Source organism: Neoarius graeffei, chromosome 10 (genome assembly GCF_027579695.1).
Source record: "Neoarius graeffei isolate fNeoGra1 chromosome 10, fNeoGra1.pri, whole genome shotgun sequence".
NCBI classification, from domain to species: domain Eukaryota; kingdom Metazoa; phylum Chordata; class Actinopteri; order Siluriformes; family Ariidae; genus Neoarius; species Neoarius graeffei.
The window spans coordinates 2,995,351-3,016,459 of record NC_083578.1 but is presented as its reverse complement, the minus strand read 5'-3'; the positions used below and the strand labels follow the sequence as shown (position 1 = coordinate 3,016,459).

Here is a 21,109-nt window from a genome sequence, read left to right as displayed (position 1 = left end):
TGTGATAATGATATTTTTGTCACATTGCCCAGTCCTTACTTTCGGCTCAGGATGGATCTGAGTGAAAACCGAGCCGGACTCGGTGGAGACGGTCGGTTAGCTCACGTTTTCCTGTGACAAGAGTGATGCTGGGAATGTTTTATCCTTATAAGGAAGTGTTTGCTGTTTTGTTGACTTTTACACACTTCACTGATGATTTTGGAAATGACCCTGAACGTGTTTGAACCAGATTCAGTTTTCCTGAAGAAACCTTTCAGCTTTACAGCATTACATCGGCACACACTCCTTCCACTGACTGAACGAGCATTAGCTGTCAGTGTTTTCATATTTTACATCAGTACACAAGAGTGTGACTGAAAAATTAGCATCGAGATTACTTTAGCTGGTTTATTAAACAATCAGGCGTAACTGAAATTAGAAAAAACAAAAACAAAACAGAACAATGTATTTGATGTGACTTGTTTCTCTGCAGGCTATACAGTCAACTAGCTTGCTAACTAGCAAGCTAAAGACCTAGCAGCTGGTTATCAAACACGCTAAACACACAGTGACAGTGAAAATGAGTCTCAGTCCTCAAGAATATCAACATTTACCTCAGACGTGTTGGTAAATTTAAAAAAAAAAGAAAAAAATGTACCACTAAAATTGTATTACATAGCCATCCTGACATGCTAACTATAACTAACAGCTAGGTTATATAAAGTAAAAATGAAACTTGGGCATACCAATGTTTACCTCAGATGTGTTGGTAAATTACTCTGTACAATTAAAATTACATTGTAATTGCATTTTTTAAATTATTTGTTTAGTCTACCTTTCTTTCTATTTTCCTTTACTAGCCAGCTAAATAACTACCAGCGGGTATACTGGACAATCTAAAGACACAGTGACTTTGAAAATAAGACCATCTCATCAGGAGTATTAACATTTACCTCAAATGTGCTTGTAAATTACAAACAAAAGACTAAAAACAACCCTCAACCTCAACTAAAATTACAGTCATTACACATTTTTCTTTCTCGCTTTCTTTCTTTCTTTCTTTCTTTCTTTCTTTCTTTCTTTCTTTCTTTCTTTCTTTCCATTTTCCGTGAAATTCTGCAAGCTATTCTTGTGAGGTAAATAATTAGCAGCTTATTAGTGGCTTTTTAACTAGCTAGCACAAATTTGTAAGTAACAGGTAGTAATATTGCGTCCATGTCATGCTAACTAACTAGTTTGCTCAGAGAATTTGACATGTAACGTCGACTTCCTCGGAACTTGGTACATACCCATGTCAGATCACTAACTGACAAGCTAAATAAGGTTAAATAACAGGTTAGTCACTTGAGCTAGATACTAGCACTGAGAAAAAAAATTCTGGAATGGAGACGCAGGACGTACTAAGTGTTCACATAATACACAGAGCTGTATGGGCTTCCTGAGTAACTAGCATTGTTTGCTAGCTGAAAAAAAAACATTTTAAATCATTTCCTCAGACATTTTTGTTTAATATGTTGCCTACGTATTTATACTGGCTTCCTAACAAGCTAGCATGCTAATTATCTTGCCTGTTTACTCACTAGCAGTGAGTGAAATTCTGAAGCGCCATCATATGTCATGTATAAATGGAGGAGTAATGTTACTGTTCTGCCTTTTTAAAGATTAAACTTCCTCAGAAACAGAAGAACACTCTTTTATACAGACAGCGTAGAGGTAAAAACGAGACCAAAACATCACAGATATGAACATTTACCTCAGACTTATTCACAAATTACTAATAAAATCTCTGTACAACTAATAACGCACTGTAATTTCACTTAGCATCAACCAACCGCTAACTCAAGTATCATGTCATGTGTTGCACCATAACGAAAACCGTCAGTGTTGTGTCACAACTTGTAAACTATCAGAAAAATGCCATGAGAAGAATGAGTCACTGGCGTGGAATCTTCCACAAAACACAAACATGCAGGTCTGGCACACATTTAAAACTGTCAAGTGTTATTTTGGCACCGCAGTGACATTACAGGCATCACGGCATTACAAAATTACTGACACTTGCACGTGAATCAGATTTTTTTGCTCTATTTTGCAGATTTTCCTGGAAACAAGTAAATATGGAGTTATATTTCGATAAATTTGTACACTGTAAATAGAATTTTTATGGTGTCACGGTTTCACTGTTAGTCTCAGTGCATGATCGGATGGTCACCGCCCTGCTGACTTTTTAAAAATATTGATTAAAATGCTTTTCTGTCAATTACCATCTGTTCATTTTATATATATATATATATATATATATATATATATATATATATATATATATACACACACACACACACACACACACACACACACACGCAGACACACAGGGGGCTGCAAAAGTAGGTATACAGTAATGAAAAACAAAACGTTCGCACAAAATGAAATTTGACGGTGAAAAATGAAACCTAGCACTACTATTATAATACTAGCAATATTGGAATAATCCTTACTGCATTCCTACAGTGGTGCTTGAAAGTTTGTGAACCCTTTAGAATTTTCTATATTTCTGCATAAATATGACCTAAAACATCATCACATTTTCACACAAGTCCTAAAAGTAGATAAAGAGACCCCAGTTAAACAAATGAGACAAAAATATTATACTTGGCCATTTATTTATTGAGGAAAATGATCCAATATTACATATCTGTGAGTGGCAAAAGTATGTGAATCTCTAGGATTAGCAGTTAATTTGAAGGTGAAATTAGAGTCAGGTGTTTTCAATCAATGGGATGACAATCAGGTGTGAGTGGGCACCCTGTTTTATTTAAAGAACAGGGATCTATCAAAGTCTGATCTTCACAACACATGTTTGTGGAAGTGTATCATGGCACGAACAAAGGAGATTTCTGAGGATCTCAGAAAAAGCGTTGTTGATGCTCATCAGGCTGGAAAAGGTTACAAAACCATCTCTAAAGAGTTTGGACTCCACCAATCCACAGTCAGACAGATTGTGTACAAATGGAGGAAATTCAAGACCATTGTTACCGTCCCCAGGAGTGGTCGACCAACAAAGATCACTCCAAGAGCAAGGCGTGTAATAGTCGGCCAGGTCACTAAGGACCCCAGGGTAACTTTTAAGCAACTGAAGGCCTCTCTCACATTGGCTAATGTTAATGATCATGAATCCACCATTAGGAGAACACTGAACAACAATGGTGTGCATGGCAGGGTTGCAAGGAGAAAGCCACTGCTCTCCAAAAAGAACACTGCTGCTCATCTGCAGTTTGCTAAAGATCACATGAACAAGCCAGAAGGCTATTGGAAAAATGTTTTGTGGATGGATGAGACCAAAATAGAACTTTTTGGTTGAAATGAGAAGCGTTATGTTTGGAGAAAGGAAAACACTGCATTCCAGCATAAGAACCTTATCCCATCTGTGAAACATGGTGGTGGTAGTATCATGGTTTGGGCCTGTTTTGCTGCATCTGGGCCAGGATGGCTTGCCATCATTGATGGAACAATGAATTCTGAATTATAGCAGTGAATTCTAAAGGAAAATGTCAGGACATCTGTCCATGAACTGAATCTCAAGAGAAGGTGGGTCATGCAGCAAGACAACGACCCTAAGCACACAAGTCGTTCTACCAAAGAATGGTTAAAGAAGAATAAAGTTAATGTTTTGGACTGACCAAGTCAAAGTCCTGACCTTAATCCAATGGAAATGTTGTGGAAGGACCTGAAGCGAGCAGTTCATGTGAGGAAACCCACCAACATCCCAGAGTTGAAGCTGTTCTGTACGGAGGAACGGGCTAAAATTCCTCCAAGCCGGTGTGCAGGACTGATCAACAGTTACCGCAAACATTTAGTTGCAGTTATTGCTGCACAAGGGGGTCACACCAGATACTGAAAGCAAAGGTTCACATACTTTTGCCACTCACAGATATGTAATATTGGATCATTTTCCTCAATAAATAAATGATCAAGTATAATATTTTTGTCTCATTTGTTTAACTGGGTTCTCTTTATCTACTTTTAGGACTTGTGTGAAAATCTGATGATGTTTTAGGTCATATTTATGCAGAAATATAGAAAATTCTAAAGGGTTCACAAACTTTCAAGCACCACTGTACTTTTGCAGCCCCCTGTGTGTGTGTGTGTGTATATATATATATATATATATATATATATATATATATATATATATATATATATCACTCCCCGGCCACTTTAATAGGAACTTTTTGTTGATTCTAAGATCCCTGTTCTTGGCTGCAGGAGTGGAACCCAGTGTGTTCTTCTGCTGTTGCATGCTGAGATGCTTTTCTGCTCACCACGGTTGTAAAGAGTGATTATTTGAGTTACTATATCCTTCCTGGAAAAAAAGCTCAAACCAATCTGTCCATTTTCTGATCTCTGACCTCTCACAGTCGCACTTTGAGATCACAATTTTTCCCATTCTGATGTTTGAACATTTGTGAACATTAACTGAAGCTCTTGATTTGTATCTGTATGATTTGATGCACTAGGCTGCTGTCGAGGGATCGGCTGATTACAGAACTGCAGAAAACAGCAGATGGATATATGGGTGTTCCTAATAAAGTGATCAGTGAGTGTGTATAATTCCTTGTTTCTGGTTCCAACCAGCAAGCTAAATAACTAGCAGCTGGGTACTGAACGAACTAAAGACACAGTGATCGTGAAAATGAGACTAAATCATTGAAAATATCAACATTTACCTCAGATGTGTTGACAAAATATTAATAAAAGACTCTGTAAAACTAATATTACACTAGACAGACATACTGACTTGATAACTAGCAAGCTAAATATCTAGCAGTTGATTATTTACAGTGAAGACTACGCTAAATTATTATTGCTTTGTTCTATCTTTCTTTCTGTCTTCTTTTTATTTTTTTATCTTAAATTCTGCAGGCTATGTAGTCGATTAGCTTGTTAACTAGCTAAGCGGTAATTTGGAGAAGCTAAAAACACAGCAACATAAAAAAAAGAAAAAAGACACAAAATCATCTGTAACGTCAACATTTATCTCATATGTGTTGGTGAATTACTCACAAAAGACTGCAACTCCGCAATCTATTTATTTATTTATTTTTTTTTTTTTGCAAACCTGTCCCTCTGGACTTCGAACGCACTTCTAATGCGCATGAGAACTCGGCATTGCTGACCACAATTAAACCAAACAACGTTATATTTTTTGCCTTGGTGTAATAAATACTGACAATATAAAAGATTTTATGGAAACATTTTTCTCAAAAATTTAAATTTCATGGTACGGTTGATTAATACTGTGACACCATGATATTTTCAGACGAGGTTATCATACTGTTCGAATTTAATATCGTAACAGCCCTAGCTATGAGAAATTTTGGGCGATTATCATGACAAAGATATAAAAGATGTAGGTCTAATCCTGATACACGTATTAGTTCTAATGGAAAACCTCATTAACATCAGGCCTGTAAATATAAAAGCACATAACACGATGTTAAAGCGAAATAAATGACACCACTGAACGCTTGTGTCCGTGGCCAAATATGTCTCCAGGCAGGAGAGTAATGGCTGCCGCTGATGAGCTCTTTATTTAGTTTGGGGCTCACGCGGCGCGGGCTGAGTCCTCTAGTGATTTCGGAAGCGTGGCTTCAGCCGTGTAAACACACAGCATGGCTTGTAAACTGTGCTCTTCCTGTTATACACTGTGGGATGGACATTTGGAACGAAGAGGCTGCGTGTGTCTCATTTTCGGTTCGAAAGGCAGCGCGATCAACAAACCGATGAATAACACACACACACACACACACACACTTGCTCACACAAACCCTGTGAATGAAGCTTCAAGCTGCAGACAAGCTGTCAGTGTAGTCAAACACACACAGAACACAAACTGTCTCTCAACTGGGCTCAAAACACACACACACACACACACACACACATTAGCATTTCAACTGTGACAAAAAGCACAAACTTTACCAATAATACCACAATTATTAGCAAATGACAGTAATTGTAGCGTATAACAGCTCCTGCTAATGCATTCATGCTAACTAACTGGGTAATTAAATAAATATTTTGGTCAAAAATAAAATATAAAATGTACAATTTCCTGTTCTCCCCCAAAAATGTACTCAAACAACACAGGTCTGGTGTCAGAAATACGCACCATAGTTAGCTGAGGTTCTTTCCTCCATACCTTTTAACGTAGAAGATTGTGAAGATTTTCAGCTTGGAGCTAACAAAATACAGATAGTTGAGTTTACTAAGCATTAAGACATGATTTAAAACCCCTAACAATGTTTATAAAGTGATCAATTGAGTCCTTGTACTCTTTGACAAGCTACAAAGTCAAATTAGCTTGCTAACTAGTGCGCTAAATAACTAGCATACAATCTAACGACAGAGTCACAATGAAAATGAGACTAAATTAGATGGAAAATCTAAATTTACTTCAGACGTTTTGGTAAATTACGAAAATAAAGCTTAGTACAAGTTGATTTTACACAATATTTTGAGGTTTTGATTTTGAGGATCGTGACTGACAATAGTTGCCTTGCTAACTTCAGTTAGCAAGCTCGGTTGATACTGAAGCAGAAAATATTTGTGTTGTAACTGTAGCTACTGAAAACAAACCTCGCAAGCGCTCATCCAGCATGGACTGAAACCTTATTTTAGGCTATGCAGCAAAAAAAGAATATGAAAAAAAGAAAGAAAGGGGGAAAAAAAAAGAAAATATTTGTTCGTAGAATAAAGTTAAAACTGTACATTTTTTTATTTCACCAATTTATTTTTTAAGTAATGCTAGCTAGAGAATATAAAGAACCGAACTAGCATGAATGTGGTCATATTTACATGCTACATCTGCTAGCAAACTTATAAATCATGAGTGTGTTAACTAAATAAGTCACTCCTCACATTTCTAAATGTTATTTATTTGGGTCAAAGTTGCACAGTTTAAATTTATTGACTGTCAAATATTTTCTAATTTTGACATGTAGCCTAAAATAACATTGCAATCCAGGTTGGACAAAAGTTAACTGTGTTTAGCTAGGGTTGTATTCGGTAGCTATGACTACCACATAAACATACGTTTAAACTTTTTTTTTTTTTGGTTGAAATGCTGAAGGAAAACCAAGATGGAGCTATGAATGTTCTGGTGAACATGTTTTGGATGAAAGCATTTCCTTAAATAATTTTTTTTAAAACATGCTACGAGGAGCATGCACAGCATGGTCTCTGGTACGAGCTCATCTAAAGTCCTGGCGAGCACAGCCTGAGAGGTTCATTTAGCATTCCAGGGGAAGTTTAAAGAAAAACAACTGGACCTCAGCCATTCCCCATTGAGTTTAGAGTCACGACTCTCAGCCTCACTGAATTCTCCAGATTAGTGAAAAACACGCATGGCTAACGTTAGCGGCCTGCTCCGGGCCTCTGTATATGTCAAAATCTGTTCATTTATGGTAAAGTCTGAGCTAATAAGCAATGACAACGATGACAACAACAACGAGAACTGAACCTACAAAACCGTATTTGGCGCCCAGAAGGATTCTGGGTCGTGAATCAGGCCGTGAGGCTGGTGGAAGCCGCGTCTGAGGTTCATCTTGAGGCATGAACGATGATAAAGATGGGGATAAAACCTGAAAATGACTAGAAATGCAGGCCTAATGAGACAAAACTACACAAGTCTATAATTTACAGTCACTGGCCACTTTATTAGGAATCCACCTGTTGTTCTGCTTTCTGCAGTTCTGTAATCAGCCGATCCCTCGACAGCAGCACGATGCATCAAATCCCGCAGATACAAATCAAGAGCTTCAGTTAATGTTCAGTGTTCAAACATCAGAATGGGAAACATTGTGATCTCACAGTGTGACTTTCTTTCTCTCACTGTGGTATGGGTGTTGGTTTGATCCAGATGGACTGGTTTGAGTTTTTCAGAAACTGCTGATCTCCTGGGGTTTTCACACACAACAGTCTCTAGAGTTTACACAGAATGGTGCGAAAAACAAAAAACATCGACTGAGTGAGTGAGTGAGTGAGTGAGTGAGAGTTCTGTGGGTGGATGGAAACGAAACAAACGCCTTGTTGATAAGGGAGGGTCAGAGGAAAATGCTGGGAAGGATATAGTAACTCATATAATCAAGCGTTACAGCCGTGGTGAGCAGAAAAGCATCTCAGCATGCAACAGCAGAAGAACACATTGGGTTCCACTCCTGCAGCCAAGAACAGGGATCTTGGAATCAACAACAAGTTCCTATTAAAGCGGCCGGTGAGTGGATATGATATAGGTATAGATGGTACACAGGTCGATACAATACAAAAACAAGACTGATATATCAATAATGATTTGATACACCTCGATTCACTACTGATCTGATACGATTCGGTTCAGGTCCAATTCTGTATGATTTGGTTCACTTCACTTTAACACATACTGGTGTTGCCTCGGGTTGACTTTGGGCGGCACGGCGGTGTAGCGGTTATCACTGTCGCCTCACAGCAAGAAGGTTCTGGGTTCGAACTTCGTGGATGACAGGGGCCTTTCTGTGCGGAGTTTGCATGTTCTCCCCGTGTCTGTGTGGGTTTCCTCCGGGTGCTCCGGTTTCCCCCACAGTCCAAAGACATGCAGATTGTACAATGGGACCACTGTAATTGGTGCAAGCTGTAGTGGTTTCCAAGCCATAATGTATGTACATAGATCTTGCTATGGCAAAAAGCTATTAAATTAAATTTAAAAAAACTTTGTAAGAAAGAACAATTTCTTCATTAATTCCCTTTTCAAATCTTTTTTTTTTTGCATTCGTCCTTGTAAACCACTGCTGCCGTATTGGATACTGCTGGAGTGATTTTCTGCACTGAACTGTATTTTTTTCTTTATAGCTCGAATACACTATACGCCCGAATGTATGCGCACCCCTGACCATTATGGTCATATGTCCTTCCAGATTTATTCTCCTTTCCTTTTATAATAAGCTCCACTCTTTTCTTCTCTTCTCAAAAGGCTTTCCACTTGATTTTGGGGTGTGGCTGTGGGGATTTGTGTTCATTCAGTTCAGCTACAAGAGCCTTAGTCAGATCAGACACTGATGTTCGGATGTCGAGGTTGAGTTGAGGAGGTTCCAGTTCCAGTTCATCCCAAATGTTTTCAGCGGAGTTGACTTCAGTCAGGGCTCTGTGCAGGACACTCGAGTTCTTCACTCCAACCTGAATACACCATGTCTTCATGGAGCTCGCTTTGTGCTCAGAAGCATCGTCATGCTGGAACAGGAACAGGTTTGGGCCTCGTTGTTACTTCCCTTGAAGGGAAACTGTAGCGCTACAGCATACAGAGACGTTCTATACGTACAATGGTTTGCTTTAAACTTTGAGGAAGAACCACATATGGGTGTGTGACAGTCAGGGGTGCACTTACTTTTGGTTGTATACTGTGTATTATGATATTTGGTATTCTTATTGCTTCAAAGCATTCTAACTACCCCAGGTTCCTTTTACAGGAGGCTGTGTAAAAAAAAAAAAGCAAAACGCTAACAGCTATCAGAGAGCACTGTACACATGGAGGGATGCTAATTTATGAAAAGCAGCCACCGTTTGCTGTACAGTCAGCCATATGAACATGTTTAGTCGAAACATTCCTTTAAAATGTGGTAAGAAGTTAAGGAATTATCATCAAGTAAATATCAGTGTAGTAGTAAATGAAATACAGCTTACTTTCCTTTCAAGCAGCCAAGACAGTGTGTTTAGTCCCTGAAAGCCTTCTGTGCCGTTTCCCAACATCAATCTTTCTAAAGAAAGGAACACAAGATGCTAAGCGCTGGCATCCACAGCCTGCCATTCCTCCACCAATTTCACTCCAGACAGGAAGAATAATGTAATTCTGGCCTGGCCAACAAATTTTCCACTGCTCTCTGGAATCTGTTTCCCACGACTACAAGTGGTTTGATTCTCCACAAAACTAAACGCAGACTCACGCTGACCTCTGAACACATCCCGAGGACAAATTCCCTCTTACTCTCCGCAATTTTCATCCCAAATCTTTTCCTTTCTACAAATCTTGAAGCATCTAGTCTCACTTCTGTACACACACTGTCAGAAATAGGAATACAGTCAGAGTCCATTTCTGTCCCCCGAGGTACAGTCTACACTAATGTATCCCCTATGGCTCATTATTAGACCTCAACGTAACTCTGTGGACCTTTTTAGGGCCAAAAAAGTACATATATGTTCCCAGGCAGTATATAAAGGGTACAAATAAGTACCTTAGAGGGTCCTGATCCAGTGATGAGCTATTGTAGCCCTAAAGGTGCAATAATGTACTTTATTTTCTGAGAGTGTACAATTTGGTTCTATGTGAACAAAATGCAAAATGGAACGACATCATCCACCAAAATATCTGATTACACCACAGAGATGTGGAATTCTCGATTCTGATTGGTCAGAAGGTGTTGATTAATTCTCTGTAACAGCACAGCTCAGACTGCAGCGTCAATTGATAGGTGTGCACTTGCACAAATATGCCACTCTATCATGATGGTTTCTTTCTTTCTTTCTTTCTTTCTTTCTTTCTTTCTTTCTTTCTTTCTTTCTTTCTTTCTTCCAAAGTTGGATGTATTTAAATTCCGGAAATGGTGTGAATGATAATAAAGTTTACAAATCCTTTATTTAAAATAAGATCATGTAGCTTAACACTGACCCTGTTTACACTGTCAGAAATAGGGGTACAGTAGGAGTCCATTTCCATCCCCCAAGGTACAATCTACACTAATGTACCCCTTAGGGCTCATTATTGGTCCTTAAGGTAACTATTGCCCCTTTTCCACCAAAGCAGTTCCAGGGCTGGTTCGGGGCCAGTGCTTAGTTTGGAACCGGGTTTTCTGTTTCCACTGACAAAGAACTGGCTCTGGGCCAGAAAAACCGGTTCCAGGGTAGCACCAACTCTCTGCTGGGCCAGAGGAAAGAACCGCTTACGTCAGCAGGGGGGCGGAGTTGTTAAGACCAACAACAATAACAAGACCACGAAAGGTTGCCATTTTTAAGCGACGAGAAGCAGCAGCTGTACAAACACGAAGTCATCCATTATTATTATTGTTGTTGTTGCTGCTTCTTCTTCTCCGTGTTGTTGTTGCTTTGATGTTCACGCCAAGGTTTATAAAAACGCAGCGACGTAACTGACGTATACAGCGACGTAATGACGTGGCTCCCCTTAGCACCCTGAGCTATGGAAAAGCAAACTGGTTCTCAGCTGGCTCGCAAGTTGAACAAGTTGTGAACCAGCACCAGCACTGGAACTGATTTGGTGGAAAAGGGGTACAGTGGTGCTTGAAAGTTTGTGAACCCTTTAGAATTTTCTATATTTCTGCATAAGTATGGCCTAAAACATCATCAGATTTTCACACAAGTCTTAAAAGTAGATAAAGAGAACCCAGTTAAACAAATGAGACAAAAATATTATACTTGGTCATTTATTTATTGAGGAAAATGATCCAATATTACATATCTGTGAGTGGCAAAAGTATGTGAACCTCTAGGATTAGCAGTTAATTTGAAGGTGAAATTAGAGTCAGGTGTTTTCAGTCAATGGGATGACAATCAGGTGTGAGTGGGCACCCTGTTTTATTTAAAGAACAGGGATCTATCAAAGTCTGATCTTCACAACACATGTTTGTGGAAGTGTATCATGGCATGAACAAAGGAGATTTCTGAGGACCTCAGAAAAAGCGCTGTTGATGCTCATCAGGCTGGAAAAGGTTACAAAACCATCTCTAAAGAGTTTGGACTCCACCAATCCACAGTCAGACAGATTGTGTACAAATGGAGGAAATTCAAGACCATTGTTACCCTCCCCAGGAGTGGGCGACCAACAAAGATCACTCCAAGAGCAAGGCGTGTAATAGTCGGTGAGGTCACAAAGGACCCCAGGGTAACTTCTAAGGCCCTGTCCACACGGCAACGGATTCAGGTGACTCCGATACAATTGCTTATCATTTAGGCCTGGCGTCCACACGGCACCGGCGTTTTGGGTGCCCAAAACGCAATCTTTTTGAGAACGGGTTCCAGAGTGGAAAGATCTGGCAACGTTGCTGTTGTGAAGTCGTCTGGATGAGTAGAACGGATTTGTTTACGATGACGTCACAACCACATGACTGTGAGTGCTTCACGCCGGGTAGAAGTGTAACGAATATCACCAGGAAAAAGCCTTACAGAGCACTAGTGAGAGTGAAACACGAGCTTGGATATTATTATTATTATTATTATTATTATTATTATTATTATTATGTTCAGTGTTAGTTCACAGTAGTAATGCAAGAAGCAGAATAGTGACAGTAATAGTGAAGCAAAAACATGCAATTGTACAAACACTGCAGCTCTACAGCAAAATATTCATTTATGAAATGGTCTGATTCTTAACACCAGTAGTGCCAATGATCTTCTCATTGCGATGCGAGTTGTCAACAAATCCTATAACTTGGTTCATGAAACGCGCTTACAAAATATTTTCACTGTGAATATTTATTGTGTAATGGTGCAATCCCGCCAGCAAAAATAGGGGAAAAAAGGAGCGATCTCACCTCTTCAGATGTTGATTTAAGTCCGACAATACATTCCTCAAAAAGGGCGTAGAGGAGCAAATTAATCCAATTTATTCCGGACCATTAAAGACGCCGCCTTCCGCGTAGAATCATACGTCATCCTCGCCGCCATATTGGAGAGGTCAAAGCGGAGAATAAAGATTAGCTGCGTTTAACTGTACCAACAGGTTTACCGTCCAAACGAGATCACATGGGATTACCTTTCACAGGTGAGAAACAACAAATTAACCCATCAACGTGTATCATTCAATTTATTCCGGACCATTAAAGACGCTGCCTTCCGCGTAGAATCATACGTCATCCTCGCCGCCATTTTGGATAGGTCAAAGCGGAGAATAAAGATTAGCTGCGTTTAACTGTACCAACAGGTTTTCTGTCCAAACGAGATCACATGGGATTACCTTTCACAGGTGAGACTGGAAAAATACTTTTCATTGTATTTGGTCATTATAATGTAATTTTACAAACAGATTTTCCTGACTTTGTGGCTAATATGAAGTCTCGCGCATAATAGTTTATGCGCATGCGTCGTTACTTCTTCTATTGTTCTGGTGTCTCCGAAGGGACCGTCTTACAGCGCCCCTAGAGGTGTGGCATGTGTATTGCATCGTTTTCAGCAAGCGTTGCGTTGCCATATGGACCTGATATTTTACTGATTGCTGCCCATTTGGACGCGATATATTTTTAAATAACATCTCGTTGCCGTTGTCGTGTGGATGTAGCCTAAGTAACTGAAGGCCTCTCTCACATTGGCTAATGTGAATGTTCATGAGTCCACCATCAGGAGAACACTGAACAACAGTGGTGTGCATGGCAGGGTTGCAAGGAGAAAGCCACTGCTCTCCAAAAAGAACATTGCTGCTCATCTGCAGTTTACTAAAGATCACGTGGACAAGCCAGAAGGCTATTGGAAAAATGTTTTGTGGACGGATGAGACCAAAATAGAACTTTTTGGTTTAAATGAGAAGTGTTATGTTTGGAGAAAGGAAAACACTGAATTTCAGCATAAGAACCTTATCCCATCTGTGAAACATGGTGGTGGCAGTATCATGGTTTGGGCCTGTTTTGCTGCATCTGGGCCAGGACGGCTTGCCATCATTGATGGAACAATGAATTCTAAATTATACCAGTGAATTCTAAAGGAAAATGTCAGGACATCTGTCCATGAACTGAATCTCAAGAGAAGGTGGGTCATGCAGCAAGACAACGACCCTAAGCACACAAGTCGTTCTACCAAAGAATGGTTAAAGAAGAATAAAGTGAATGTTTTGGAATGGCCAAGTCAAAGTCCTGACCTTAACCCAATGGAAATGTTGTAGAAGGACCTGAAGCGAGCAGTTCATGTGAGGAAACCCACCAACATCCCAGAGTTGAAGCTGTTCTGTACGGAGGAACGGGCTAAAATTCCTCCAAGCCGGTGTGCAGGACTGATCAACAGTTACCGAAAACGTTTAGTTGCAGTTATTGCTGCACAAGGGGGTCACACCAGATACTGAAAGCAAAGGTTCACATACTTTTGCCACCCACAGATCTGTAATATTGGATTATTTTCCTGAATAAATAAATGACCAAGTATAATATTTTTGTCTCATTTGTTTAACTGGGTTCTCTTTATCTACTTTTAGGACTTGTGTGAAAATCTGATGATGTTTTAGGTCATATTTATGCAGAAATATAGAAAATTCTAAAGGGTTCACAAACTTTCAAGCACCACTGTATATGTGGACCTTCTTAGGGCCAAAAAGGTACATATATGTTCCCAAGCAGTATATAAAGGGTACAAATAAGTACCTCAGACGTTGCTGCCCCAGTGACAAGCCGTTGTACACCTAAAGGTGCAATAATGTACTTTGTTTTCTGAGCATGTACACTTGGTCTCATGTATCAGGATTACATCCAGCTAAAGATGATGCACATAAAAAAATGAAGAAAACAGATTTACATTTCCTGGTAAGCCATGAGCTAATGAGCAACGATGACGATGATGATGATGATGATGATGATGATGATACACAGCCATGTCTGGTGCCCAGGGGGTTTCTGGGTAGTGAATCAGGCCACAGGGATAGTGGAAGCCATGTCTGAGGATCACGGGTTTCATATTTTGTAATCTTGAGGCATGAATAATGAGATAATTGTGGACAAAAAAAAACACGAGGAATGCATGCTCAAACCACTTCAGGAGGAGATCTGGGACACAGTTTAGCCAAGTGTAAATGCATCTGTCTTTTAAAAGCACGTTTTATAACCAAAACATGCTCTTTTGACGCTTTTGAAAATGTTTAGATTAAAAACGCCTCGCTTTCTGATAAGTCAACGATCTTTTCTGTTAAAAAAACAAACCATTTGAAGCTGATGATTGGAGCTAACGAACAGATCTTGCAGGCCAGCTACAAGTGCGGTTAAGAGCTTATCAATCCTGCTACAAGGCACAGGAAATGATCAGGTATAAACAGGAAGTAGTTATCAGATGTCAAATATTGACGAAGGTATAAGGTATTTTTTAACACGTGTATATAAGTCAGTAAGTTAGTAAAGTTTACTGATAGAGTGCTTTTCACAGACAAGTGTCATAAAGTGCTATACAGGGAATAAATAAGAGGAAACGTGTAAGACATGAGTCACAAGATACAAGAGACACTAGATACAGAGACAATATATAAAATCCACGAACCATCACAACGTTTTAAACCTTACTGTAAAACATCAGCGCACTTCATTTCGTTGTCAGCATCCAACAACGTTATCATGTTAACATGCTAATAAATATATATGTGTGTGTGTGTGTGTGTGTGTGTATGTATATATACACACACACACCGATCAGCTATAACATTAAACCCACTGACAGGTGAAAAAATGAATTACACTGATTACTTCATTACAGTGGCACCTGTTAAGGGGTGGGGTTTATTAGGCAGAAAGAAAGAGAACAGTCCGTTCTTGAAGATGTGTTGGAAGCAAGAAAAATGGGCGAGTGTAAGGATCTGAGTGATTTTGACAAAATTGTGATGGCGAGATGACTGGGTCTGAACATCTCCAAAATGGCCCATCGTGTGAGGTGTTCCTGGTATGCAGGGGTTAGTACCGAACAAAAGTGGTCCAAGGATCTGAAGGACAACCGGTGAACCGGCGACAGAGTCATGTCGAACGCTCATGGAGTTGCATGGGGCATGCAGGCTAGCACATATGGTCCAAACCAGAAGAACAGAAGAGCTACTGGAAAACAAACTGCTGAAAAAGTTAATGCTGGCTAAAACAGAAAGGTGTTTGTTTTTGCTACAGTAGTTCTTCTGTGGGATTGGACCATATGGGCTAGCCTTTGTGCCCCATGCGAATCAAGAAGAAGAAGAAGCCTTTATTTGTCACATGCACATTCAAGCACAGTAAAGTTTGTCCTCTGCATTTAACCCATCAGAAGCAGTAAACACATGCACCCAGGGAGTAGTTGGGGGTTCGGTGCCTTGGTCGAGGGCACTTCAGCCCAAGGCCGCCTCATGTTAACCTAACCGCAAGTCTTTGGACTGTGGGGGAAACCGGAGCACCTGGAGGAAACCCACGCAGACACGGGGAGAACATGCAAACTCCACACAGAAAGGCCCTCACCGGCCGCGAACCCAGAATCTTCTTACCGTTAGGCGACAGCGCTAACCACTACACCACCATGCCACCCAATGAATCAATGAGCCTTCAACACCCATGACCCTGTCACTAGTTCACCGCTTGTCCTTCCTTGGAACACTTTTGTTCGGTACTAACCACTGTGTACCGGGAACACCCCACACCATGTACCATTTTGGAGATGCTCAGACCCACTAGCCCATCACAATTTGTTAAAGTTGCTCAGATCCTTACGCTCGCCCAGTTTTCCTGCTTTCAGCACAACAACTGCTTTAAGAACGGACTGTTCTCTTTCTTTCTGCCTAATAAACCCCACCCCTTAACAGGTGCCACTGGAATGAGATAATCAATGTAATTCACTTCTTCACCTGTCAGTGTTCAGCTGATCAGTGGATATATAAACACACACACCATCATAATGTCTTAAAACCTACAAACGACAAATGAGTTTCATTTTTGACACATTTTACAGTTCACACAAAACCTCCCTGACCACCATTAGCATGCTTACACCCAAAGTGATGGTGTACCTTATAACTATACTATAACCCTGTAACAGCTTCAGTGTCAGTTGCACATTTTAACTTGTTTTGAGTTTCATCTGTTAAAAAAACTTTCAAGACAGTTAAACGTGCTGAGATATAAATCTGATCTGTAAGGTTAGCGCACCAATTTGATGGTCTGATGTCCAACCATCAACATGTTTAGCATGCTAACATGTTAACAACTTGTATCTCTCTATAATGCCGTTCCAACACCAAGACCTGTAGGTACGGTGGTGTAGTGGTTAGCACGGTCGCCTCACAGCAAGAAGGTTCCAGGTTCGAACCCAGCGGCCGGCGAGGGCCTTTCTGTGTGGAGTTTGCATGTTCTCCCTGTGTCTGCGTGGGTTTCCTCCGGGTGCTCCGGTTTCCCCCAAAGACATGCAGTTAGGTTGACATGGAGCGGCCTTGGGCTGAGGTGCCCTTGAGTGAGGTACCGAACCTGTGGCTGCCCACTGCTCTGATTGTGTGTGTGTGTGTGTGTTCACTGCTTCAGATGGGTTAAATGCAGAGAATGAATTTCACTGTGCTTGAAGTGTGCATGTGACAAATAAAGGTTTCTTCAAAAAAAAAAGACTTTTTAAATCAAATGGTAAAACGTCAACGTGCTTCTTCTTCTTGGTAAAAATCACCAGCAGCGTGATCATGCGATCATGTTAACAACCTACAACGGTTCAATCTCTGATGCCGAGTTCTTATTTCACAACCGTGGGATGAACTGATGAATTTGCGTCCTGTGTAAACCCGGTCCATCACAGAACACCTGAACCAAAAACCATGCTGATGAGCATGTTTGAAATATCACCCTTCACCTACTCCATTCATATTTTATCCTCTTTTTGACCAACGTGCAAAGATATGCAAAGATATAAACCTGCCCGTGTGTGTGTGTGTGATCTGATGGTGTGACATCACATCGAAGCAGATTAGCATGTTAGTGTAAAACCCCTGGTCAATAACACTGATCTAACACTTTGCATGTGAACGCTGCTCTGAGGTTGTCTTTAACACACACATGGAGAATGGTAAGGCAGTGAATGAGATGCTGAGTGAATGTGTGTAATGTAGGTGTACGGTAGGGAGGGAGGGAGGGAGGTAGGGAGGGAGGTAGGGAGGTGATGGCTGTGTGGAGGCCTCAGTTACAGGAAGTAGTGGTTATTGTGGCTTTAGTGGTGATATTAGTGAGCAGGGCTTTCTTTGTTTTCTGTCTTTACAATATTACGGAATGTGTCCTGGGTTTGTACAACACACACACACACACACACACACACAAAGCTGTATTGGGCCTGTGTTGTGTTGTGTGAGGAGTAGTGGTGTCCAGCTCCCATTTCTTTAACACACTCACATATAAAATGGATCTCACACACACACACACACACACACACACACCCGCGCGCGCAGTGCTGTACAGTGTGTTAAACAGGTTCCACCTTCAGTCTGATTGATGTTGAGGTTTAAGCGTGCGCGCTGTCTGTTGCTTTGAAGTGACTGAAACAGGGGAAACAGTTTCCAGCCGCGCGCGCACTGATAGCTACACTGTATCCGAGCGGCTCCGCCCCCTTCATCCCGGCTTTTCACTGAACCCTGTAACCTTCTCCACTCTCACCCTCACCCAACACTCTCACCCTCCACTCTCACCCTCACCCAACACTCTCACCCTCACTCTCCACTCTCACCCTCACCCAACACTCTCACCCTCACCCTCCACTCTCACCCTCACTCTCCACTCTCACCCTCACTCTCCACTCTCACCCTCACCCAACACTCTCACCCTCACCCTCACTCTCCACTCTCACCCTCACCCAACACTCTCACCCTCACTCTCCACTCTCACCCTCACCCAACACTCTCACCCTCACCCTCACTCTCCACTCTCACCCTCACCCAACACTCTCACCCTCACTCTCCACTCTCACCCTCACCCAACACTCTCACCCTCACTCTCCACTCTCACCCTCACCCAACACTCTCACCCTCACTCTCCACTCTCACCCTCACCCAACACTCTCACCCTCACCCTCCTCTCTCACCCTCACCCAACACTCTCACCCTCACCCTCCTCTCTCACCCTCACCCAACACTCTCACCCTCACCCTCCACTCTCACCCAACACTCTCACCCTCACTCTCCACTCTCACCCAACACTCTCACCCTCACCCTCCACTCTCACCCTCACCCAACACTCTCACCCTCACCCAACACTCTCACCCTCACCCTCCACTCTCACCCTCACTCTCCACTCTCACCCTCACTCTCCACTCTCACCCTCACTCTCCACTCTCACCCTCACCCAACACTCTCACCCTCACTCTCCACTCTCACCCAACACCCTCACCCTCACCCTCCACTCTCACCCTCACCCAACACTCTCACCCTCACCCAACACTCTCACCCTCACCCAACACCCTCCACTCTCACCCTCACTCTCACCCAACACCCTCACCCTCCACTCTCACCCTCACCCTTCTCCAGCTTCTGATCCTGTCCTCCATCCCTGCATGCTGGAAGAACCGAACCGGACCGACACCGGAACACTCAAAGCACAACACCGAGACCGAAAAATACACCAGAAATGTGTGCACTTACCCTCTCTGGCTTTAAGGAGCACCGTGTTAGCAACGATGTTCTCTAGCTCCATCAAAAAGGGGAAAAGAGAGAGAGAGAGAGAGAGAGAGAGATGACCACAAAAACACACACGGAACACAAGCCCTGTGGGATCCGGTGATCGCCTCCGGGTCGGTGATGTCCAGCACGAGATGCTTTGGGGAATATTTACATCTCGAAAGAAAGAAAGAAAGAAAGAAAGAAAGAAAGAAAGAAAGAAAGAAAGCGAGGCTCCTCCCCAGGCCCCGAATTCGCCGCTCTTTCCTCTGAAAGAAGAGAGAAGCGGATTAGAGTCTAAATCCTGTCCATGTCACGCTCGTGCTGTCCGGTAAAAGCCGCGCGCGCTGTCCGTGTCTCCGGGGCTCCATGAAACAAGCCGAGAGGAAAAAAAGAAAAAGGAAGAAAGTCCCATTCAGATGGCGGAGAGCGGAGAGCGGAGAGCAGGCCGAGGGGTCTACAGCCTCCTCCGATGGTGATGATGATGATGGTGATGATGGTGGTGATGATGATGATGCATGGCAGAAAAGAAGAAGAAGAAGCAGAAGCAGATATCGAGGAGGAGGAGGAGGAGGAGGCTGAAGGTTAATCCCAGCTCCTCACTGGTTCCTCACAGGATCACTGGTTCCTCACTCCGCTCCCGGTCTCACTGAACCCCGCAGAGGTTCATCGAGTCCTTCTGCTTTCACTTTACCATCAGCCCGAGTCACTTCCCTCTCTCTCTCTCTCTCTCTCACACTCACACACTCACACTGCCACCTATGGCAGCCAGATCCAGCAGATAAATGGCATATGGAGCTGCTCAGAGGTTGCCATGTTCTTTTACAGACCTTACCCGGGTTGCCAGATTAGTTTTTTTTTTTAAATAAAGCAAACCCCTGAGCCTGCGCCCGGTGGAGCTCCACACTGATCACCTCACGTTAGAATAATAATTAGGACACACTAAAGACCCAATTATTTTCTTTCCAATAATATTCTCAGTGTAGTCGATGTGTTCAATAAATAAATCAAGATTATTAGATTAGATTTAGATTAGATTAGATTTAGATTAGATTAGATTAGATTAGATTAGATTAGATTAGATTAGATTAGATTAGATTAGATTAGATTAGATAAAACTTTATTGATCCCTTTGGGAGGGTTCACTCAGGGAAATTAAGATTCCAACAGCATCATTACAGATAAACAGAGAAAGAAATAGAGAAAACTTCTAGATTAATTAAAATAAATTAAGTATTTACATATACAAATATAAAATAATAAGATATGGGGAAGAGAGGAAAGGGGGAGAGGGGGGAGGAGGGAAAAAGGGGGGATGGCAGGAGAGATATTGCACTTTATATTGCACATATATTTGTATTGCATTTTAACAATAGACATTGTCGCAAAGCAGCTTTACAGAATTTGAACGACTTAAAACATGAGCTAATTTTATCCCTAATCTATCCCCAATGAGAAGCCTGTGGCGACAGTGGCAAGGAAAAACTCCCTCAGACGACACGAGGAAGAAACCTCGAGAGGAACCAGACTCAAAAGGGAACCCATCCTCATTTGGGCAACAACAGACAGCATGACTATAATATTAACAGTTTTAACATGAAGTCAGTTTCGTTGATGCTATAAACCCCCCACCGACGGAAACCTGAGCACAAAACCGCTCACAACAACTGCAGTCCCCAGCCACAAAAGCACCACTGCAAGAGTCCAGCGCGTCCTCCAGGCACGACCCCCAACTGTCCACATGGGGCCGTCCTCCACAGGAGCGATGCGATGAGACTC

General features: G+C 41.7%; 1 protein-coding gene across 3 annotated transcripts in view; it reads right to left on the bottom strand.

Annotated features, from left to right (window-relative positions):
- Positions 1-20,148, bottom strand: part of grk5l (G protein-coupled receptor kinase 5 like) — a 78,490-nt gene extending 58,342 nt beyond the window's left edge. For all 3 annotated transcript variants that reach the window (XM_060931101.1, XM_060931102.1, XM_060931104.1), the window contains exon 1: positions 19,316-20,148. In XM_060931101.1, the coding sequence (XP_060787084.1) occupies positions 19,316-19,367 (52 nt within the window). In that variant the 5' untranslated portion in view covers positions 19,368-20,148. The remainder of the gene's footprint in view (positions 1-19,315) is intronic.
- Between the last annotated feature and the right edge of the window lie 961 nt (positions 20,149-21,109).